Below are 24,403 nucleotides of genomic sequence, written 5' to 3' on the forward strand. Positions count from 1 at the left end.
CAGGACACGGAGCTCTAGGGGGTTAAACCAGGCACCGCAGCTGTGAAGGGTGCAGCCAGGACTGGACCCAGCCCTTGGACTCCCAATTCCAAACCCTTTCCTCTGTTTCCCACAAAGATCCCCTCAACTGTTAATGAACTGGCCGGGAAGGAAAATGGGATCGGTCTGGGGTGGATGGAACAGAAGTCCTTACTGTGTTGGAGAAACTGCTGCTGTTAATGTCCGCTTGCTCCCTCTCCAAAAGAGAACAGGCAGAGCCCAACTCCGGAGGACCTTCCTTTTTAGGGGAGATGAAATCTACTTTCCTGCCCTCCTCCCCGCCCCCACCCCTAGTGCCATTCATCACTGGGTCCTGCTGATTTTACCACCCACACCTCTCTCCATCCTGCTCTTGGTCTCTCCCACACTCCCGGCTGCCCTGACCCCTCCAGGCTGCCATCCACACTATGATGTTTTCAGAACACAGTCTGATCCTGTTGTCACCTCCTGCTTCATGGGACCGAGGCCGAGCCCTTCACGTGGCTGTCAGCCCAGTGATGTTCTGTCCTTCCAGCCTCTCCTCACCTCATTGCTACCCTGTTCCCGCCACACCAGCCCCACCTCGCTGGCCTCTTTTGAGTCCTCCGTGTTCCCCAGGCTCCCTTCCACCCAGGACTTTGCACCTGGCTATTCCCGCCATTGGAATCCTAGTCTCTAGGCATCAGGTCACACACCATTTCCCCAAGGACATGTTCCTGACCTCCTGACGGCACCCCGTCCATGGCGTGTTGCTCTCTGGGTCATGGTCATTGTGTGACACTTACAGGAGTGAGTGACCATTCACTTCCCGCATAAGCTCCAAGAGGACAGGGACCACAGTCCCTCTTTGCTCACGTGGCCGTGCCCAGTGCATGTCTGATACATAGGGGACACCTGGGTCACTGGACAGGCACTGCCCAGCCCAGCAGTTTGCTGCTTTCCTTAACATGTTGCTCCCCCACTGTAGATCGGGTGCCCCTGAGGAAACACAACTGTCACCATGTTTGGGTGACATCACGATCAGTATGTTAAAGCTGTCCTCACCTGCAGCCCCTCCCAGAGTTTTGGCCTGTGTTTGCCCCACTTGCGAACACCTGTGCTGAGTGTCGCGGCTGGCCCTCAGGTGACTCGCCTGCATGGGGAGGAGGGTCTGTTCCTGGCACCCGGGCCGTTGAGTCAGAGGGTCTGCCGGCCCAGTGGCTCAGCTGACCTGCACCATGACTTTGGGCTACATGTCTCTACTCGCCCATCTTCCTGGCAGGTGTTTTGCTTCTTGGGCAGGGTCCACGCTCGCCCCCACTGCCACGTCTCCCACTGTGCCACAGGGGCCCCGCGTGCGTTGGCCCGGCCGTGGGATCCAGCTCACGCCCCTGGCTTTAGCATCTCTGCCAGGCTTCCTCCCTGATCCGCCAGCTAGCAGTCGGTTTCTGCTGCGTTTTTCTTAATTAGGGTCCTGTGCCTGGCAGCATGATGTTTCCGTGAGGAGCCTGGCGATCTGAGAGTCCTTGTTCTGTGGGCTAAATGGCTGAATGTTTTTTATCATGTGATTTGTCTTCAGAACTGTGCTCTGCCCTCCTGTGGATTTCCCGTTGAACTTCTTCTTTCTTGGTTCCATGGCCCAGGAAGCCATCTGCCTTCCCAAACACTTGGAATCCTGTGCCAAGCTGTGGCTCCCATGCTGTCATGTCACAGGAGTCCTTTTTACAGGTCCCCAGGGTCCAGACTGGTCAGTGGCTTCATCGTGTTCGTATCAGCATTGATGGAGGGTGCGCTGGGGGTCATGTCCCTGGATCAGCCACGGCTCCCGGCTCCCCCTGATTCTCAAGTTATTTCAGCAAGAAGATGCACGTGGCTGAGGCCACCTAGCACGATGCCTGGCACACTGTGGATGCGCCTCGTGGTTTTGGAAGGAAGGGAGGAAGGGAATAACCAGAAGACAGCATTTCTCAATGGAGGTTTCTTGGAACATGAGTTCTCTGGGATGTTCAGGGCAAGACAAATCAACAGCAGTAACAGGGAGGTATGTTTACGTGGCCAGGTAATTTGGGAAACTGTCTGTCTACCATGACTGTCTTGGAGATTCATACATTATGTTTGTCTTAAAGGCTCTCAGGAGGCCAGCTCTAAGGAAAGCTGGCCGGCTGTTATTTGCTCCGTATTTCTTAGACTTCTGTGATCCCAGGACTCTTTCATTCACTCTCATTCACCCGTCGGGTGCTTACGAAATGTTGCTAGAATACAGGACAGGAGGTGGTGAGGAGAACGGGGTGTTCAAAGGGGTGGAGTGAGGACCACCGAGGGAGGATTTGAAGACGGGGGTGTGAAGGGTGCAGCAGCCCAGCCCCATGAATGGAGGGAGAGGAAGGGCTTCCGGGCTGGGAGGCGGGTGTGGGCAGTGGCAAGGGATTGAAATGCCTGAGATGTTTGTGGGAGAGAGACATCTGGTTTTGAGAACAGGATTTAGAGAAGGTCGTGGTAGGACGCAGACTGGTCTCAGCTCCCACACCCAGCAGACTTCCTGGTGGCCGAGGCCACCCGGTAAGTCCTCGGTAAGATTGTGAATGAATTACAGCCTTCTCATTGCCCTTCTAGTAAGACTGGACCTTATTTTATGAGCCATTGTTTCCCAACCAGGATGTGAATCAGTAGCACCTGTGGGCTTTCAGGGGCCCCATCCCTACGAGTTCTGATTCTGTGAGTCTGCGGTGGGGAGGGGAGGGAGTGGAGAGGTGACCCAGGCATCTGGGTGTCAGGCTCCCCTGGAGATTCGAAGGGAGCTCCCAGTTGAAAACAAATGTCAGAGCTGGTGGGGGTCCTTGGAAGGGTCTCCACCAAAGGCTAACGCCTCCAGCAGTTACACAGAAAGATAAAATGGGTGTGGGATGACCGGCTCACAAAGTAAGCCTGGGACAGCCTTGATGTGACTCTTGGAAGTTGACACTAGCATATCAAAGGTGACATTGGCATATTGAAGGCTCTGAACCTTCAAGGCTGGCTCTAAACCCAGCACTTCTGGAACTAGCATTTGGACGCCTCAGTTTCGAGATGGGCATGTGCCTCAGTGTGGGTGTCTGACCTCACTGCTGTTTCTCTTTCCAGCTTCCCAGGAAGGAATTCGCCCATTGTTAGAGTCTTTGTGAATGCCAAATGCAGTCAGCCCGGCCACCACTGAGGTGGGGCCACCCTGTTCCTAGAGAAGGTTCCAGGAGCAGACGTGAAGTTATAAAAGTGTCTGTTTGCTTATAAAAGACTCTTTTATTTCCTTAGTCATTTTCTGTCTGCTGCCACCGTGGAAAGATGCGATATCTGGGTCTGAATGAGGGCCTGCTTCTTCCCAGGCTCCTTTGTCCGCCTCCGAGATCCCGTGGTGATCGTGTGTTTCTGGCTTCACACTCCTGATGTGAGGAAATCACTGGGGTGACCCCAGGTCAGAGCACCAGCTTGCAGACGCCAGGCGTGCCTCTGTGGATGCTTCCTTCTTGCTTTAAACCGGCAGCCACACTGTTCCTTTTCTCTCGGGGCCTTCTTGGTGGTGTTATAAGGAGCTGGTGATTTTTAAAGAATCAGTGGAATTGATGGGCTCTGGTTTGTCCTGGTGGATCCACACCCATCTGACACTTGGGTTTCACTCTAAAGACTGGTTTCCTGTGCTGAGGGTTTCTTGTTTGTTCACTCAAATCACAACCTTCGGGAGGTGTTACCTTCTGCCTGTTACCTCACCAAAGACGAGCAGACAGAGCCTGGTAGCTACCGCTCTCAGAGCTGGCAGTGACAGGGTGCCGGACGCTCCTCTGGGTTCCCGGGGCGGGGCGTGGGCTCCTCTGTAGTGAGGAAGCCACTGTGGGCCTGACCTGGAGGTCAGGCTGCCGGTCTGGGGCCTGTGCGGGGTAGGTACTCACTTCCAGGAGGCTAACAGGCACCACAGGCCTCCCCTCCCACCGGTACTCTTCCCTAACCCCGACCCAAAGAATGGCTGGGGCATCTCCAAAGTCAGTGATGGAAATGGCTGTTTTAGCTAATTGCTCCCCCACCCCCCACAGCCCGTGAACCTATGGAATACCATGAATGGTGTGATCATAAATTGATCTCTGTTTCTATAGCTGATGTCCCTTAAGAAACTACACCAGTTACCATTCAAGACTACGCATTTCATTTGTTTGTTTCTTTATTGGATTCTTTTCATGCTTTCTTGCATGTATGAAGCATCTGCTCTTACTGGGCACGGTGCCCACATGTGGGGTTGGAGCTGCTCCATCTCTGCTCTCAGGTGGCTCCTCGTGTGGGAGAGACAGGAGGACCTGGGCAAGGGCAGTCCGGTGGGGTCAGTGGTGCTGGGGTGACAGCCTGCCCTGGGTGTGTGGGAACCAACGTGTTAGCTGCTGAAAATTCATGCTGATCCGTGAACCGTTGTTTTTCCCAGGATCCACTCTGCCTTGGCATCACTCTTGTGCCCCCAAGATGGTGTTTGTACACATCTCCATTATTTCTTCCTTCTTTCATTTGCTTTTGGTCATGACTTGAACACTGTTGTTTATCTCACCTGACCCAGATCCCCCCATCTCTCTCTCCTCTTCTGCTCATGGGTCCCATATGTTGGGAAGTGCTTCATGGTGCCTCATCTTTCAGGAAAATACTTTTCTGTTGATTCAGGGTCCCACCCAGAAACCTGAAGATTTAGAGATGGGCTCTGAAATGCAAGCAGACCTGAGTTGGAACCTACCTTTCTTCACCTCTTGGTTTTGCACTCCGGGGTAGGAGCTGTTGGATTCCAGCCTCTCTAGGGAGCCTTGGTGTCCTTGTGTCTAAGATAAGGGTGGTAAGACACCCCCTCCCCATTGTAATAGCTGTGAGAATTAAAAGAAACCCGTACTGCGGTGCCCACCCAACACTGATTTCCTGGCGAGTGTTGGCTGTCGCTGTCACTATTACTGAGCAGTTGCGTAGACTGGCTCCATCTTCCCTTTTTGGGAATGTTAACCATGGTATACTGACAGAAGTGTTATTAAAGAGAAAGAAAGTCAAGGCTAATTTCGGTAGAGAGACTGAAGGCAGAGATATCTGAGGGTCAAGGGGATTATAACTGAGCCCACAGTGAGCACTTCCCAGGGTACCACTAATTCCCAGGAAGGGCAGTGAACAAGGACTTGGCCTCCCGACCTCCTGACCTGCTGAACAGCCCTCGGCAGGAGGGGGATCTTCATGAAAAGCCCTTGGGTCCCAGGAGCTCAGCCCACCCACCCCAGTCTCTTCCCCACTCTGCTTGCTCACCACCTCTGATCACATAGGCGTTCCCACGGCAAGCCTGATGCCCTCCCAGCGTGGCCAAGGGTTGCTTCTGTTGTATTACCATCAGTCCTCTCGGACTCTTACCTGCATGCCAGAAACACGGGGCCGCGTGCTTTCCATGCAGCGGGTCTCATTTCATCTTTGCGGCCGTCCACAGGATGGAGCGGTGTGCTCGGTCTTCAGGCCAGAATTCAAATCCCAGTGACCTGGCTGCTTCGACCCGGTTCTTGGCCATTATTTCATGCAACCTCATTCAGTGAAGCCTTTTCTGTGGTACAGGGCTCTTCTCTGGGCTCTCCAGTCCTTTCTTTCTTTCATTCCTCTGTCCCTCCCTCCCTTTCCTACCTCTCCTCCTTCAAAGAAACATGGACTAAGTCCTTAGTCATGTCAGATCTCGTCACTTTCTCTAACCCAAGTGGGGATGTTTTATTATTCTTTTTTATTGAAGTATAGTTGGTTTTGCAAAGTTGTGTTAGTTTCAGGTGTACAGCAAAGTGATTCAGTTATACACACACACGCACACGTTCTTCAGATTCTTTAGCATTATAGGTTATTACAAGATATTGAATATAGTTCCCTGTGCTACACAGTAGGTCCTTGTTGTTTATCTGCTTTATATAAAGTAGTGTGTAGATGTTAGTCCCAAACTCCTGTTATTCTCAGTTCTAACAGTTAAGCCGTGCTTTGGTGACCAGAGGCATGCTTAGTCCTTAAACCCATGCAGCACCTCTCAGAACCAGGACCAGAATACAACAGTGGTTATAAGCACGCTGTGTGGCAGCAGGTGCCAGGGTCTGAGTTTCTGCTTTGCTCCGCTAACCATGGAAACCACTCTTTGCTTCAGTTTCCTCAACTGTAACTGGAGGATTTTAATCATCTTAAGATCACAGTTTTGTTGGGAGGATTATATGAGCGGATGTGTAAGCAGTAGAAACAATACTTGGCATACAGGAAATGCTCTGTCAGTGTTAGTCCTCGTGACTTCCCCAAACCTGCCTTTCTCCCTCCTGGAAGACCCTCAGGTTCCCAAGAAACTCAGTCCTGCAGGACTGTCTTCCAAAGACTAGCGGTAGAAAACTTGTTTTTCCTGGAGATTGCTCCCCTGCCACTCTTCCCAACTTTGTACCATTCCACTGGTGAAAGCACGTGCTCCTGATGAGGGGTGAGAAGGTTTCCCCAGCTGTGAGACTGCGTGATCCAAGCCAGCCTGCCTCCCATCCCAGCGCCCAGCTTCCGAGGCTAAGTCAGAAAGTGGGAGGTGAATGGCTGTGAGAGACTGTGTATGTTCAGTGGCCTGGTGTAGCCTCAGTTCACCAGTTTTTATTTGTCTAGTCCACCTCATTAGCTACTGCCTCCTTGGAAAGGTGGAATTTTATGGGCTTAACAATCCATTTGCATGAGAAAGCTTGGGACACTGGGATAGCCCTAGGATCAAGCTAATTAATACCCCTTCTCAAATCGAGGCTTTGGAGGGTAGGCTGAATTTTTAAAAAGGAGTCTTCTCTGAGAGCACTGCAAGTCATAGCAGTAAAGCCCAGGATGGAAGGAAGAGCCTGTGAGGAAAATAGCTGAACGTAAGAGGAAGCTGCCATTTCTGGGGGTGAATCAGTCTAGTAGAGGGGAAAAAGGATGTTCTTCATGTACGTAAGGCCCCCTGAGTCTTCCCGGGGCCATCAGTCAGATGATCCTCAAACTTAATGATGGTCACATCTAATTCAAGGTGAACTTAGCCATTAGATATTAAGACAGAAGCAGGCAGCCTCCTGTCTCCACCAGGAATCCTTCCCACTGAAAGGGAATTATCTCTGGAATAATTAAATGCTTGCTGAAGTATGAAAATGTTCCATTAACCGGAGAAGGGCACTTGTTGAGAAGTGCCCTTCTCATCCCCAAATAAACTGTGATGGCCATGCTCAAGGGCAAGGAGGTCCTGAGTTCCAAACAGATAATGTGATCAAACTGAAATCCTCCTTGGCGTCCCTGCTGAGGCAGAGAACAAAGTTCCTAACTGGAGGGGATGCCAGTGGTGTCAGTCTTATTTGCGAGCAAGTGTGGCTGCGGTGCTTTCTTCTTCCAAAGTCCCCAAATCTGAAGAGTCTGCAGCCTAACAGAGGAAATGAAGCCTATGATAAAAGTTATGGCAGAGGATGGTTTTCCTGGAATGTCCCCAACCTGCCTACTGATTGTTGACGGTGTTTTCAGAGTTTATAGATACCTCAATGCCCAAAAAGTACAATGACTGAGCAACAGTGTTATTAGCTATTGAAACATGAACAGCTGGGGGCTTTCAAATTCATTTATTACAAGGAGGCACTGTGGTCACCCATGTGATCTACACCATTCTCAGTGAAGCTTGGTGTTTTATGACATAATCAACCAGTCCCTTGTCACAGGTACATTACAGTATCACAATGTGCCACACACAATAGCAAATCAGCGTTCACTCATTAGTGGTGATTTATGGTGATGGAGTCTTAACATCCAAGGGACTTTCATTCATGAAGACAAATACTTACCACCTTCTGCATATGCCGAGCATATTCATCTTTTATATTTGTTAAGTGGTGCACTTTTTTAAATATTACACAGTCAACATTCTTCTAAATATTTGTACAACTTAAAAATGTGGATTTAACAAAGGGAAAATTTTCAGCATTTAAACATAGGTTTTAAGTGTAGCCTCTTCTAGACGTTTATTTGAAATGAACATTTCTAAAAAAGTCCAATTATCATAAATGCTTGAAACCCTGTCAAAAAAAAAAAAATAAACGACACACATAAAGGCTAGTACACTTGCCATAAATCAGGGTATAAATACATGGATACCATGAATTTAAAGTTGTTTTCGCACCATCATTACTCTTATTCATACCCTTTTTAAGTTTTTGGGGGTTTTTTTGTGTGTGTCTGCATACATTTATTTAATCCAAGAGTAGTTTAACAAAAAACCACTGCAGAACAGCTGAGGCCACCAGCTCGGAGTATTGTCTGGTGGTTTCTCGGTTGGGAGACAGAAGGGGGTTGCTCAGCCCACAGTGATTCTGAGCCTCCAATCAGCTGGCTCCATCCATTCTCATAACCTTCTTTCTTTAAGTCAAAGAATCCTCAAGTCCCTATCTTTTATAGAGAGTTTCATTTTTAAAACTTGGTGTTTTTCCCAGAAATGATACTTTTTAAGCTGTGTGTATCCGCCGGTTCCTGACCCATTGTTCTGTCACTTTGATTTATTGAGCTTGTCTGTTAACCTTATTAAAAACTTACGTATCTCCTATTATTATTTTATTCTAATTAGTTGGGCCATTTAGAGGTTTCGTCTCCTAGGAGATGAGATTGAGCCTGTGTAATTAGCTATCTTCTGTAGGACAGCTGGCTAATTCATCACCTTGGAATGCAGTGTTAGACGCTGCTTACCTGTTTATTTTGTATGACCGTGGGCACTGATTGGTTTGTCCTAGACTTGGAATAGTCCTGGCTTCATCTGGGACTCTGTTTTATCTTCTTCTATTTACACAGGTGGAAACAAGTATACTGCATGCCAAGCCTTCCACATTGTTATGATTACAGCAGAACAGAGGTCCCCTGACTTGTCACTGTTAGTCCACTTCTGCAATTTTTTTGCCTTATCTCCTTACCACCATAAGTTATTTGCACATGACTTCTCTTTAAACAACTTTAAATCTATTTGCTTTAACCTAGCATTATCTTAAGCTGTGGTAGCCATGAAACCACACATGTGATGTATCAGTTTTATTTTAGTTAGCTGTTTTTTGTAAGTACACATCAAAAACTGGCATGAATATTGAAATGATGGGGTTGTCCTGGCACCCCCAGCCCCAGACCCACGTGCATGCTGCCAGGATATGTCGTCACACCACAGTTGAGGTGATAGGGTCAAAGGCCACATACCAAGGACTCTAATTGATGAAAATACCCAAATAATGTGACGACTTTCAACGGATTTAAAAAACATAAATCTCTCATTTGTAAAAGCACCAATTAAAAAGAAATCATAGTGGTTTATGAAACCACATATTTGAAGTAAAATAGAGTGTAATACAGGGAGATTGAAATGTATGGCCTCACCAAGACCTGCTCTGGCGTCGTTGGTATTTAAAGCGGTGCGCAAGCCACAAAGCACTTCACTCACCGTCAGCTCCCATCTGGGCCCTGCGCTCCAGGGCTGGGTGGGTGGTGGCTTCTAGGTTGGCTTGAGTCAAAAGGAAAGACCGCCTCAGGAAGAAGGAACATATGGGGCAAAGATCCAGGCTCAGAGCGTTCCAGTGGAGGAAAGACCCCCACTGCAAAGCGGGGTGCAGAGGCCTGGGTGGGGAGGACCAGGTGCATGTGGGGCTGGACCTGAGGGAGGACGGAGCGTGGTCAGAATGTAATCAGATAGCCCCGGGACAGGCCGTGGGCCATCATATCAAGGGAGAATTTTGGCCATTGTGGAGTTTTGAGCAGGAAAATGATTTGAACTGATTCCACTGGCTACTATGTAGGGAAGGATTATGTTGGATCAGGAGTGAAAATCAAGATTTCAGTCTCCCCGAAGTGAGAGCTTATGAAAGCTTGGCCATGCGAATGTGGCTGTGAAAAGAAAGAGGGGTTGGAGGTTGGATTATGTATTTATATATACGTGTGTGTGCATATACATACACTATAATTTCATTTCTTTTTCGAAGCTGTTAAGATTAAATACATTTTCTTAACACACATACACAGTTATAAATATTCATCATAGGTATATATACACACGCACACACAGATATACTGAACATTTATAATTCATTATATATAATTTTTATTTTCCCTTTTGGGAAACAAACCTCAAACTCTTCTTTCTTTTTTTAGGTGGAAATAACTTGCGTAGCTTGTGAAATACTGGAGTGTTTCCAGTGCCCTGTAAGGAAAGGCATGGTATAATCTCTCCTGCTTTAGTAGTTGTCAGTTTAGTTGACGGAATATCAGCATATATTTTGAAGCCAGAGATTTTGCAGTTATGTATGGGTGACCTACAGATTATACATGTTGGCTTGAGCAACCAGCTGACTCCCGGTGCTGTCTACTGAGATGGGTCAAAGTGGGGCCTTGAGGTCAAGGGTGGGTGCATTGTGTGACCTTGGTCCTCTGCTTCTCTCCCTGCAGTGATCCCGAAGGTCACCAAGCACCTGCTCTCAAACCCTGTGTTCACCTGCATCATCCTGGCCGCCTGCATGGAGATTGCTGTGGTGGCTGGCTTCGCTGCCTTCTTGGGGAAGTATCTGGAGCAGCAGTTTAACCTCACCACCTCTTCTGCCAACCAGCTGCTCGGTGAGTCTCTTTCTCAGTCCCCTGGGAGGGGAGAGGGGGGCTGACAGTGCTTGTGATGCTGTAAGAATTGACTGAGACCCGCCAGCGGGCCCAGACCGTGCCACTCCTACAGTGGCATACACACGTGGTCCGTGTGCAGAAGAATTTCAGAGCATATTCTTGGAGTAAGATATACCTTCCCGAGGCAGTTGCTAAAATTATGCACTTTAATAGAGAGCTTAAAATACACAGTGTGCATAGGAAGCATTGTGACAGGTCAGGAAATCCATACATCGGTATGAAGTAGGGAGTTTGGGGAAAGATGTGATGAAAGAAGAGGGGAATCAAGATCGATCTTGAAAGGTTAGCAGGCTTTGGTCAGGACCATAAAAAAAGCCAGAATGTTCTCGGCAGCATGAAAGCCACAGCCGGCAAATATAGAGGTGGGAAGCTACGTGCTCCCCTCCATGCCTGTGCCCGTGGCAGACGTAATTAACAGGTCACGATACCCCTTCTCCCCAAGCTCAAGCATGGCCTCACCAGTCTTCTCAGTGGTAGACTGCAGGCATCTGCTTCCAGCCCTTTGGAGCTGGCATGCTAAGGAAAAGCCTTTGCCCTCATAAGAAGCAGCATCACTTACAGGCTGTGGGGAAAGTGGTCTCACAGCAGATGAAGCAGAGAGAAGGGTCAAGAATGACTCCCAGGTTTCTGGCTCAGGCTGGTAGTGGGACCACTTGTGAAACCTGGAAATAGCATTAAAGAATCAGATCTGTAGGGAAGGTTGTGAGCTCAGATTTGAAGTTACTGAGGATGAGATGGTCATGTTATATCCACGTGATGTCCTGTGCGTGGCTGAGGGCTTATGAAGGAGAAGTGGGTGGCATTGGTGTGTGCAGGGTGGTTGAGGACACAGGAGTGGAGTCTGCAGAGGGAAAAAATGTGTAGAGTTAGAAAAGAGGGGGTGAAACACCACCCATGAGGAGATAGAGGGGGTCATAGAGACATTTAAGAAGCAGCACCTGAAATAAATCTGTGGCTCATGGGAGTCAAGGAAGCTATGAATGCAGGAAGGAAGCGGTCCGCAGTGTGAGTGCTCACGCGCGATGCAGGCTCACATGCCTCTGGTTGCTTAAACAACCAGGGCATCTTTCAGCCTGGGTCAGGGCTGTGTGTGTGTGAATTGGGCGCAGGGGAGCCCATACTGTGGTGTGGAGAGCAGCCCACGAGAGGGAAGGAATGGACACTGACCTCAGGACATTTTCCTGAGCTTAGCAGTGGAGGAAAGGAGAGAGGACGTGGCGAGTGATATGGGTTGGAGTTGAGGGAGTGGAGTGGTGATGGTGTTGTTGCTAGGAGACAATTGCTGTCGTGACAGGAAGGACTTGAGCAGGTGTCTAAGCAGAGGGGAAAGAGCTGGCAGAGTGGATTTGCAGAAGAGAGAGGGAATGTGGGTGGACAGCCTTTGACAGAAGAGCTCATCTGTTCTGAAAGTGCAGAGAAGGAGAGGGACGTGAAGATGGCCACTGAGGCTGTGACAAGTCCGGCCCGGCATTCGAGAGGGCTCCAGCCCCAAGGAACTGTCTTCTCTATTAAATAGGAGTAAATCATGTCCTGAGAGGGATGGGCAAGGTGATACTTTCTGACCTTCATCTTTAACACTTCCTGTCCCTTCACAAAATAGCCAATAAACCAATGTCAGGGTGCTGACCCATCATGGGTCATCGGGGAATCACATATTTAAAACCACCACGAGATACACTGCACGTCCATCAGCCCGATGGTACCAAGTGTTGGTGAGGATGTGAAGCCACCGGAACTCTCGGGCACTGCTGGTGGGAGTGCAACGTGGTACAAGCCCTTTGGAAAACTCTTTGTCAGTGCTTTGGAAAGCTGAAAGCATATGCTTATGCTGGGATCCAGCCATCCCACTTCTGGGCATATACCCAGCAGAAATGAGTATTTAGGTCCACTCATTTATATGTGCATAAGGGATAGCATCCTGAACCGCTTTCTGCATCATAGCCCCAAACTGGAAACAACCCCACTGTCTGTTGAGAGTAGAAATGGGTAAATAAATTATAGGATGTTCATGCAGTGGACTGTCACATGGCATGAGAAAGCAGGAACACGGACACATGCCTCCATGTGGACGGATCTGACAGATGAAAGACGTCAGACATAAAAGAGTACATATTTATAAGAGTTAAAAAGAGAAAAAGTTAATTAAAGTGATAGAGGGCAGAATGATGGTTACCCTTGGGGGTGTGGGGATGGGGGGGACAGGGCACCAGGAAGCCCCGGGAGCTGGTGGAGATGTTTTTAATATATACACAGATGCAAAAATTCATCAGTTTCCTTCAGCTCTGTGCACGTCACAGGACATGATGTATCAATTTTGAAAAAATTAAAACCCTAGGACAATAACGTGGCCAGAGACCAGCACCTCTTGCTGGGAGCTGCTAGGACAGCAGAAGCCTTATTTTTAACTTTTTTACTTAATCGCTCTTTACCATCCTCTATTTCAAGTGTTTCTTCCAAAAGGTATTAACAAAATGCAGTCAACCCTTTAATACCTGTCTGACAGAGATAGGGTAAAATGTGTCTCTCTGTAATTAAAGTTATAACTTCTTCATTATACCTACCATCTCCTTCTCAGGTTTTGCCCTCCAGTGCCCAAAGAGTTTCTCTCCCCTCCTGATTTCTTTGCCTCGGTCCCTTACATTTTGATTACAGTTGCACAGCTGCTTCAAAGTTGGGGCTGTGTTTTATTGCAGGACAGATTCCTAAGTTCTCTGTAGACAGACAAATCAATAGTCTTCAGGGAAGAAGGTCAAAAAACAATCTCGCCTTCCTGCACCTGTTTCTTTCCCAGCGACTGTCTGTTATAGCTCTCGGCACAGGAGGACCCTCTCCCTGTAGAGAGGCAGCCTGGTGACCCGTCTGTTGGTCCATCCATCAGCTGGCAGTCCAGGCAGGCAGGGTGCGTGCCCTCTCCCTGTGCTCTGCCCGTGGCATCATCACTCTGATAGCATGGCCTCTGGAGGGCTGGCTGCAGGAGGGGCTGGCAGGAGGCCTGTAGGGGACATAGAGAGCCACAGGGCAGGGCTCATGGTTGAAAATGCTTAGTCAGTGGCTCCTGCAGACCTAGGGCGTGGGACCCACACAGTCATCCGAGCCATCCATGCGCAGACACTGGGCCACTCACAGAGTCATCAGCAGAGGGGGCAGAGTTACAGAAAAGAGCAACACAGATAATTAAGGGCTGATGGCATGCGTAAAGATAAAAAGGACTCAATCTACATAGGTTGAGGTAATGAGGATGGAGTTTGGGGGAAGTTCTGATAACCGCCTGCCTGCTAAGGCTGCACACACATCAGGCGGGGAGAGGGGAGGCTGATGATGGCTAGGAGAAGAGGTGCCAAAAGTCTGTTATTGCCATAGTTACCGTCATCACCAGGTGCCACTCCCCACTGCCTCTGATAGGAAATGGAACAAAATGCAGCCTGCTCTCTGGGTGTGGGCTGTGGTTGCCCGTGTTCATTCACACAGATCCAGTCTGCTCGCTGTTTCCTTTATCCCGGAAATAATCCCTCTGTGCCAGCTGCTACGCTAGGCACAGGGCACCTGGACTGAACAGGGTGGAAAGAATCCCAGGAGAGTGAGAGGGAACAAGAAAACCAGAAATACATGAGGCAGCTTCACATAGTGGGGAGAGCCACGAAACCAGTGAAACAGACACAGCAGGAAATCCCAGGGTGGGATTCAGATGGTGGGGTCTGGGAAGGCTTCTCTGATGAGGAAAGTGTCCAGCCAAGTAAAGACATAGGGTAAGAATGTCCTAGAAGAGGGACCAGCAAGTGCAAAGACTAGGGGCCTGAAAGGTTTGGCCTGTTCCAGGGAGAGATGGGGAGGACTGGGCATGGCTGGCTGGGGGGCAAGCATAGAGAGGCAAATGGGGGCCAGGTCATGAGGGTCATTTGGTCATTTCTATGCCAGGACAAGAGAGAACCAAGCACAGATAATCCAAGAGCATCAGGTGCTACAGAGATCCTGTGTTTTTTTTTTTTTAAAGTGACTTGTGCATGTTTTCTTTGCAGAGCTCAGCCTCCCTGATTCTGTTTTTCTCACCCTAATATTATGATTAATTTGCATTCCCTTAGCACATACCAGCTGATTGATGTAGTCAGTTGACCTGGAGGTCTGTTGATTGGCGAGGAAGAGGGAACCTAAACTGGAAAATTGGCCATGCACAATTTAAACGGTAGATAAATGACACATGGTTATTTAAAGCTGAGTTTTAGATGAAGTGAATCAGAACAGGGCAAAACCAAACAGGAGATTGGAACCCTAGGATCCTTCTGTCCTCCTAAAATGCCGTGAGTCTCTGAGAATCAGAAATCACAGGTTTATGATCCTGCTGCCTTGCAGACAGCCCTGTTTGTAAGAGAGGGTAGGAAATTTTGCCAGTTACTCACCAGGAGGTACGGAAAGTATTGATTTGATTGACAACTTCCTGAGAGGTCCGCGGAGCCGGTTAAAACACTGTCTCCACAGGCCAGTAAGTTCTGGGACTTTTGTTTAAACAGCCTCAGACCCTTCCTTGCCTAATTAGAAAAGGGGGAGAAAATCCCCAAGTGATCTTGTGTCCCAGACCTTCCCGCATCACCTCGAAAACACACCAAGAGCACATCACTGCCCCCTGATGCTTTCCTAGAATGCGCGTGCGTGTTCCCAGTCTGTGTCTGTTGTATCTTAGAGGCTGTTTTCCACACCCGCTGCGGGTTTACCCATGAGGGTCCCCCACTTAGCACAGGAGGTGTATGACTTAGACATTAAGTTTTTATGTGTCTACCCCCCCAATTTTCTGTGAGCTCCTTGAGGTCCCTAACAGAGACTTCGGGGCACAGCAGAGGACATGCCACTGCAGTGGTGCAGCGAGAGTCCTGTCCACGCAGGGCCCCGCCCTGGGCCTGGCACCCACGTGTCTGCGGCGATTGGCCCCGCTTCCCCTGCTAACAGTTCCCGCCCCTCTGCTCTCTTCCCAGGGATGACTGCGATCCCGTGTGCCTGTCTGGGAATCTTCCTGGGCGGCCTCCTGGTGAAGAAACTCAGCCTATCTGCCCTCGGGGCCATCCGGATGGCCATGCTCGTCAACCTGGTGTCCACCGCTTGCTACGTCTCCTTCCTCTTCCTGGGCTGTGACACGGGCCCCGTGGCTGGGGTTACTGTTCCCTATGGAAACGCGTAAGTCCCAGGGAGGTCTTGCCTCCCCTGCCTGCCCAGGGAGGCCAGGGCTCTCTCTCTGGGGTAGGCTAATGGAGCCAGCTTTGTCCCTAGTGACAGTGAGTCAAGAAGCCAGTGATGCCGCTGCATCTTACTCCATGGGTCAGAGAATCCATCTGAACCTTCTGGGCGGAGAGGGCAGACTTCCACGCAGGGGCTGTCTCCCAGGGAGACCGGGGGAGCCCTGGGGAAACAGTCAGATACTCACTCCCCAGAGGACTCAAATTCCTATTTTTGGTGTTTGACTTTAGGAATGATGTGAAGACAGACAATAAAAAATTTATTTTAAACTTCAGGATTGACTTCAATAACTCCTTAAACTATCAGAAGCTATCATTAGACTCATATAGTAATTACAGGGCAGGTATAGATAAGTGTGGGAGGGAGCTGGAGGGGGAGAAAGAGAAGGGAGGGAAGGAGGGAAGGAAGTTAGTTAGCTCTTATGGGACCACTTTTCTTATTACCGAGTTATTATCCCAAGACTGTGAACTAAAGTCAATCAGACCTGCCCTTAGAGGGAATCACAGAGTCCTATATCCACCACCCATAGCTATCCCCTTCTCAGCATGAGACTCTGAGGCTGCCTTGGGAATCCAGTCTGGAGCATTGAGGCTGCAGTATGGTTGACCTGTAGGAGACCAGTTCCTCTCCACACCAGTCTCCTCCTCCGAGCAGGCTGCCAGGATTTCTCCCAAAGTTAAGTCAGAAGACACAGTAGAGCTGAGCTCATCTGCCACCCTGTAAGGTCAGATGGGGAGAGTGGGAGAACACGGGCAGAGGCAGCTTCTGTATATCCATGCACAGTCCAGGCACCAATGCCCCTTTGTCCCTTTACAATAACCTCAATGGCATCATGACCACAGAGGGCAGAGGGCTGTTGCCTGGGGTTCCAGTGGAAGTCGACCTTTCTCTGATGGGTTCCATATTTCCATCTCTTCCAGCTCAGCGCCTGGCTCAGCCCTGGACCCCTACTCAACCTGCAATAAAAACTGTGAATGCCAAACTGATTCCTTCACTCCAGTGTGTGGGGCAGATGGCATCACCTACCTGTCTGCCTGCTTTGCTGGCTGCAACAGCACGGTACTGGTGGTTTTCTGATGGGGTAGGGTGGGCAGGGGATCAGGCAGCCAGAGGCTTCAAACCCAAGGTGAAGGGCAAGAGTGGGCAACCACGCGTGTTCCCTCAACTTTGTGTTCCTGCGCTGTGAATTTGTGTCAGCCCCTGCCTTGCTCTAGTGGAGGGGTCTCCATCAGCAGGATGGGAGGCCAGCCAGGCCATCCAGTTGCTTCTTGCCAAATCAAATAGGCTTCCAAAAAGTGTCATTGAGCAACTGAAAGTAAAAATTCAAAGGAAACTGTATGGAGCCAGAGAAAAAGATTGTGGCTGAAAGCACTCACAAAAGGTGTCAGTGGAATAGGATGACTCCCTGGTAATGAGCTCCCCATCCACAGAGGTATGTAAAAAAAGACTAGAAAACTATTTATGGGGGAAGACCTCTTCCAAACCTGAGATTGTATGACACTAACTCAGCCTCTTCTCTACTCAGTTCCCTTTGTCTTTTTCTTCTCAACTAGATGCCCCCACATTTTACCATCCTCTCACTATAGTTTTTTGGGGGGGTTTTCTGTTTGTTTTCTGGTTCTTTCCTTCTCAGCATGAATTATACACTTGGCTGTCAGCCTGCAGCTTTCCACATTCTCTGCATGAAAACCTGATGCTAAGGGACTGGTCACTGGGTCCCGCTGAGCCCACCTTGCAGGTGTCTCTTGCACCTGCCCATCTTCTGCATCTACACCACCACTGCCCTGGTGCAGACCCTCCTCATCTCTTGCTTGGACCGGTGTAGTAGTTGCCTCCCTGGCCTCACAACTCAGGATGGCCCCCTTCTGGTCTGTCTTCTGCATTGCAGCCAGAATGATTTCTGTGACACTGCATATGACCCTTTCTAATGCTACTATCAACTAGAAGATGAGATCTAGGCACTAAGTTAGGTTCATGTGTGTCTTCAGCACATGTCTGTCCTCAGCCAGGCTCTTCATCTGTGCTTCCTTTCAGTTTGTGGTCTTCAGCTTTCCCCATACAAGGTGAGTTGGACAGCTCCTACTCACCTGTCAATACCCTACTCAAATGGCTCCTCCTCTGTGACACCATCCCTGCCCTCCTTTTCTTTCAGGTTCTTGCCTCTGCAAGAGGTATCTGTCTCTTCTGGAGGTGGTTTTCTCATTTCATTACAGTGATCTGCTGAAAATGTTTGTCATCTGCTCTGATCTGTGAGTTTCCGGAGCAAGAAACATCCACAGTGCTCCATAAATGTCCAGAATGCAGAGATGGAAAGGAAGATAAGAAGACAGCTGAGTGGCTGCTTTCAGGGATCTTACATTTGAAATCCTTGGTTTCCTCCCCCTTTCCACATCCTGCATCTTTGGGAGGAGCAGTGATATCTCTGAAGGAAGAAAAATTGATCATTTATTTTCATTTCCAAAGATTTCATTTTTCTGTACATTTAACATTTAGATTCTCGGCCAGCTATTAACATTTTTCTATAGAGAAAATAAATCACCCTGGGAGGGGGTGGGGAGGAACTGATTTTTCAAATTAGATGATAAAGCAGTTTCTTTATATGAGTGGAAATGATTTTAAAATAGGGACGGGACCTTGAGAACAGCTAAAATAAAAACATAAGCTATTCTTTTTCACAACAATTTCATTAACAGTTTAATATCCAGAGAGTTATATTATAAGTCATTTTTGGTTACTGTGCTGTTAGAATTACTGACTGAGAATAGGCTAGTATCCCAAGCCAAAAGCTGTCTCTATTCCAGAGCATTCTCTGACCAAAAAATAGTCTTAAAAAAATGCATGTCCCTTGATCTTGCATGGACAAGAGTCTTATTGCATGAGAGCCTCACTGGGCCTATGTTTGCTTCTGGCTGCTGAAACAGCACACTGTGGAATGCAATTATCATCAGAGGGCAAGCTTCTCTGCTCTCCTCTGGGTGTATTGTTTATTCCCCAGACACCTGTCTTTTCTTCGCATTACTGGAGGCTTCACATTGTCTGCTGGGGTGCAGGAAAGCAGAGGTTACATCCCCTGCAATTACAAGGTAGAGATTGAGAAAGCCCCAGGGCTGGGGTGGGAGTAATATTCCTCCCCATGGAAACAGATCTCTGGATGCCCTGGCTTCCAATAGATGGATGAGGGCTTTGGGGCCATGGAGCCACGCATATCCTGGAAAGGGGTCCTTGTGACAGGCCCTGAAAACAACCACCACCGTAAAACTTGCAACGGCAGTAAACTTTCCTGAGAGCCTCTGTGGGCCGGGTGACAGGGCCTTCCACGTGTCACTCATGGCCCGTGGCAGCTTGGCCCAGAGACAAAGGAATCTCAGGCGATGATCCAAAAATGAGCAAAAAGCAATTTCAGTCTTTTAAGGTAGTTTGAGAAAAGGCCAAAATGTGGATTATATTCCTGGTCTGTTTACTCCCTCCTCGTCTCCCTCTTCCCTTCTTGTCTCCAGGCTTCCCACCTCAGGAAAAAAAAAACCAAAAAAACAAAAAAAACTCTTCCACAAACTGAAAGAAGAGCAGCTGCTTTCAAGGAACCTGGAGCTGAAATCATCTGTTTCCATCTCTCTTCCCTCTTTCCCCTTTTCATATTTATTCCTTCACCGTCCGCTGGAGTCCCCTGCCTTTCCCAGTGGGAACGCAGCCCTTTTCCCACCCACACCCCCAGCCCCACGTGTATTATCTCCCTCACCCTCCCGGCAGCCTTGCTCCCTGTGCCCAAGGGCACAGAGAACGTGGTGGTGCTGGTGTTGGAACGTAGGGTGTGCCCAGTGCCAGTCCCAGTGTCTTCCTCTGACTCTGTGACTCCCTTCTTTACGATCCCTGCCTTTTTCCTAACAGAAAAGCTCTCCAGGCATCCACCCTACAGTCAGGACATTGTGCCTTCACAGTCTGCTCCTGCTGCCTCTCCAGCCTCAGCCTCCCGACTCCGCGCCCACCTCTTGAAGAACCACTTGCTCTGTCAGATTTCTTAGGGTCCACCCAACACACTCAGCTCTCTCTAACCCCCGGACCTTTGTACATGCTGTTTGCTTTATCAGGGCTAATCTTCCCCCAAGCCCTTCCGATGCCTAACACCTCCTTATCCACCTCGGAGACACCTCCTCCCACCTTCTCCCTTCCTCCAGCGCTGCACTGGCACCCCTCCTGCAGGGGCTCCAGCACCTGCTCTCTCCCAGCAAGGCTTTTGCTGCCCACCCCCACCCAGTCGAATAGCCTGGGTCCTCCTGCATCTCCCTCACTGGGCTCCAGCGTCCCGGGATGGGGTTCTGCTGTGGACCCCTGCATTCTCAGTGTTAGCTGTGGCTCTGGATAAAGGTCCCAGGCTTCCTGCACACCTGACTGGTAACCCTGTGCCGACCTCAGGGAGCCCCAGGGAGCCACGGGCGGTTATACCACAACTAGCAGGCAGGTAGGTTGGCTGGTGCAGATTTCAGTACTAGACACCTCATCCGTGCTCATCTCTCACACTTGATAGCTTCCATCAAGACCGAAAATTTCCCCCAACTCGATGAGAGGCGAGTAAGTCACGGATGAAACCGTTCTGACTGTTAGCAGATCTGGTTCCCCTCAGCGGTTTCCTGATGTTAGATTTCCCTTCCTGCCTTGGTTTGGGTTTTGTTTCTTGTTTTCTTATCTCATGTCTCCTTGAGTGATAGTGATGGAAATTTCCAGAATGGCATGTAATCTACACTGTCTAATTCCTCTCATTGCATGTGACCAGGAGGGGTGACGGGAAAGATTGCAAGTTAAATTCAGAAGCTTCCTTTGGCATGACTGTTTTGCCCAGATTGTTACGTACCATTCACTCTCAGAATTATTCTGACAGAAAGCATGTTGGTAGCTGCCGACTGACGGCTGCAAGTTGTAGCCCTTTGATGCGCTGTATCATTGACTTAGAAAAAGCTTCTATCAGCCACCAATGGGATGTTGAAAGTCAGTACAAGTCCAGCACAGCAGTTTACAGGGGATCTAATCTATCCCTCCATCCAGGCAACGATACTTACCGAGTTCCTGTTTGAGCAGAGCCCTGAGTAGGTGCTATGATGAGGGAGGGCGGGGGGGATGCTTGCGGGAGGCTCGTTGTTCAGTGTTGTGGTTCTCTGTCCTGGCTGAATGTTTGGGAGCTTTAAAAATACGTCTGAGCTCTGTCTGCAGAGATTTTGATTTCCTTGTTCTGCAGTGGGACCCAGCCATCAGTTTTTTTAAATACGCCCTTCCTCCATCAGTGTTTTTGGTGTGTAACCAAGGTTGAGAACCACTGTGTGGTGTTGACAGTTTGGGCTGCATCATTCTTTGTTGTGGGAACTGTCCTGTGGTCCAGAGAATATTTAACGGCATCACTGGGGCTTTACCCACCATAAACCAGTAGCATCACCCTCCCCTGCCAGACACCACTGGTGAAGTCACCAATGCCTCCAGATATTTCCATAGGTCCCTGGAGGGACAGAATGCCCCCCAATTGGGAACCACTGCTGTAGTCAAAGGAATGAGCGCTTAAAATTTTCTAGAAACAGGGTGGCGTCTGAGCTGACACGGAGCATTCATCCTTCAGTCTCCTTCCCCTTCTCACCACTGCTGGACTCACCCACTGTAGAAACCAAGCTGGAGATGAGACATGCCATAGCAGCGTAGACGTTCCAGCAGAAGAAACACACGGCTCAATTACACACCGTCTCTGCTCTGCAGGTGTATTTACCGAGGCCGAACCAAGGTTTAACAGCCCAGGGTATTTCATAAACAAGTCTAGGCTATCGGCCTTTCTGTGAAAGGTGGGTGGGAATTAACGTGGCGCCTGTACCCCCTGTGGGGCAGCAGGTGTCTGGAGCTGAGAAGAGGCTGACACTTTAGACAAGACGTTTGATCTCCCCTTAGCCACAGCCCCCACCACTGCACCCCTTACTAAACCTGGACCATTTTTTTTACCTGTTTCTTAATGATCCCCCAGAGTTAGAATTTACAAATCCTCTAGTAACACCTGGCCCCATTTGCCAGAACAGATTTAAAAGTCTGTCTTCATCCTGGTGATGGCTTGTCAGAAAGGACTTGTGAATATTCTGAAATGAAGCCCATTGGGGCCATTGCCACCCAGGGCACCTCATATGTCTCAGGCCCTGGGCTTGACATGAGAGATGAAGAGATGAATAAGGTGAGGAGATCATGTTTATTGTAAGATGAGATGCGATATATTAATAGAGTTCTGGACAAGGGAACACCCAAGAGCAGCAGCTGATCTGGCCTTACATGTTTACAACATAACGCTAAGTGAAAAGAGCACATTATAGAACAATATCTAGATTATGGTTCCTTTGAGTAAAGAAAAAGAAAAATCTAAATATTCGTATATCTTTGCATGGAAAAAATTGGAAGGGTATACCATCTGTTACCTATGATGTTCATAGAACATTGTCTCTGACTAGGGACTGAAAACTTAATTTTTATATATTTCTTTACCTTTTTCTGTGTTTCTCAATTGTCTAAAATGAACATGCATTCCTTTTCTAATAAGGAAAAAAATTATTAAAAAAAAAAAACTCCAGCATTAAAGGTCAGGTGGTTACAGTCTAATAGAAGGAAACTGGTATGTAGGGAAATTAGTGAACTTGGATCATTATGCCTGCTTGGGTGCAGGGCCGAGTGAGGCTGGAAGGAAAGATCGTGGGCGTTATCTTCTGGAGGAGGAGCAGGGGCAGGGCCGGCCTTCATCCACGGAGAATGCGTGGTATCCGCCTGGTGGATAGGACAGAAGGACGTCCCAGGATGCAGTGTGTGTGTGTGCATGGAGACGGCGGGGAGGCCGGAACCTTGGGACAGGGGCAAGGATTTGGTCTAGAGGAGGGAGAGAGAAAGCTAGACAGAGGGGCCTGGTGTGCATGCTGAGCTGCAGCCGCATCCTTCCCCTCCGTGCCCTGCCCACGCTTCCCACCCGAGATGGAGCAAAGAGCGAGCGAGCCCCACGCTCCTGGAGAACAGCCCTTTCCTCCCCCTCCACAGGAGGTAATTAAGGCTTGGGATGCGTGTGGTTCAGGTTATGGGGGTGAAAGGCGGATGGAGGTCTTGTTTTGAGTGCAGTTTTCCTCCCTAGCCATTATCCTTCAGCCGGCGACCCTGCAAGGGAACGAGAGCACGTTTCTTCCTTCTGTGTTTCAATATCCTCTTTGCCTTGAGGTGCGCGGGTTGCACGTGGTGCTCTTTATGACAAGCTCTGAGGTCTTCGCCTGGAAATAGCAGTTTGGGTTGGGCCAGTGAGGTGAAGAGATTCTAACCCACAAAGAGACAGTAACAGATGACAGCAGAATGTCTGGAGAACTTCACTGAGTCATGAAAGGCCCCATAAATGTCCAGAACACAGAGGAGGACGTTGTCATTCACAGGAAGATGCCCCAGCTGTTGTGGTCCCAGCTCAGTTCTTCGCCCTATGGGTCATCAGACAAAAGGAGGACAGAGCGTTATGTGTGTCAGCACTCCCCCTAGCAAACCCCCTTTCTGAACTACAGGACTAGGGCTGGACATTTAATAGAAACTGTCATTTCTTCCTAGTAACTGAATACATTTCAGAAAGAAAACCAAAAACAGTATTCCAGGATGTTGGCAGAGGCTCTCTACCTTTCAAGTTTTCACAGGCTTGTAATACAGATAACATCATCCGCCCCGCCACACACCTGTCCCCTTAGAAAACTAATTTTTTTTACCTAGAAATTAGTTGTATGTGTGCAATTAATAGGAATTGACTCATCGGTGTTGTATGGGGCGGGGGGGGAGGAACCCAAACAAAAACAACTTTATTTGCCAGATGTTTTTGAAACACTGCAGAGGAGTATTTTGTTCTTGTAATATGAGCTGTCAAAATAGCATGGTTATGATTTCCTTCATCAATAGAAAATGAATCCAAGATTCCAGGGAGTCATTTTTCTCTTTTGCTGGTCTCCAGCTTTATTGTAATTATTTATCCCCATCATTGCATGTGAATAGAAACATTTCTCAATTTAAATGAATAAGTGTAGACCAAGAGTATGATTTTCAATGACTGGGCTCTTCTTTATTCGTTGATTTCTTAATTTTTTTCATGTTTTGTAGTTTTTAATTTTGTAATAGGTGATACATTTGTATGACTCAAAAACCAAAAACTTTGAAAAGGAGGGAGTGGAAATCCTCCTCTCCGCTTCTGTCTCCTGTTCACCCACTTTCCAACCTACTCCTCTGCCCAACGGGTAGTTACTGTTAGTATCTTGTATATCCGACTGGATTCTCATACACAGCTAAGATCTTATTCTGTAACTTTTATTTGTGGGGGTTTTTTTTGTTGTCAGCAATTTATCTTGGTGTTCTTCCTGTATTAGGACGTAAAGAGCGCTCTCATACCATTCTTACAGCTATGTGATCTTCCATTATATGGACCTATTGGAATGATCTAACCAATCCTTGTGGATGGGCGTTCAGATGGCTGCAAAACCTTTAGCTC

The 24,403-nt window shown here is 48.7% G+C and overlaps 1 protein-coding gene and 1 long non-coding RNA gene across 3 annotated transcripts in view; one reads left to right on the plus strand and one right to left on the minus strand.

Annotated features, from left to right (window-relative positions):
* Positions 1 to 24,403, plus strand: part of LOC102507840 (solute carrier organic anion transporter family member 3A1) — a 59,646-nt gene that overhangs the window by 5,727 nt on the left and 29,516 nt on the right. For both annotated transcript variants that reach the window (XM_032469105.1, XM_032469104.1), the window contains exons 2-4: positions 10,450 to 10,614; positions 15,639 to 15,837; positions 16,818 to 16,956. In XM_032469105.1, coding sequence (XP_032324996.1) covers positions 10,450 to 10,614; positions 15,639 to 15,837; positions 16,818 to 16,956 — 503 coding nt within the window. The remainder of the gene's footprint in view (positions 1 to 10,449; positions 10,615 to 15,638; positions 15,838 to 16,817; positions 16,957 to 24,403) is intronic.
* On the minus strand, positions 1,580 to 23,063 carry LOC116660247. The gene is made up of 3 exons (XR_004315670.1): positions 22,913 to 23,063; positions 13,236 to 13,241; positions 1,580 to 1,590 (listed from the first exon to the last, which is right to left on the minus strand). It is a non-coding gene; the product is annotated as an uncharacterized LOC116660247 (long non-coding RNA).

Source organism: Camelus ferus, chromosome 27, assembly GCF_009834535.1.
Source record: "Camelus ferus isolate YT-003-E chromosome 27, BCGSAC_Cfer_1.0, whole genome shotgun sequence".
NCBI classification, from domain to species: domain Eukaryota; kingdom Metazoa; phylum Chordata; class Mammalia; order Artiodactyla; family Camelidae; genus Camelus; species Camelus ferus.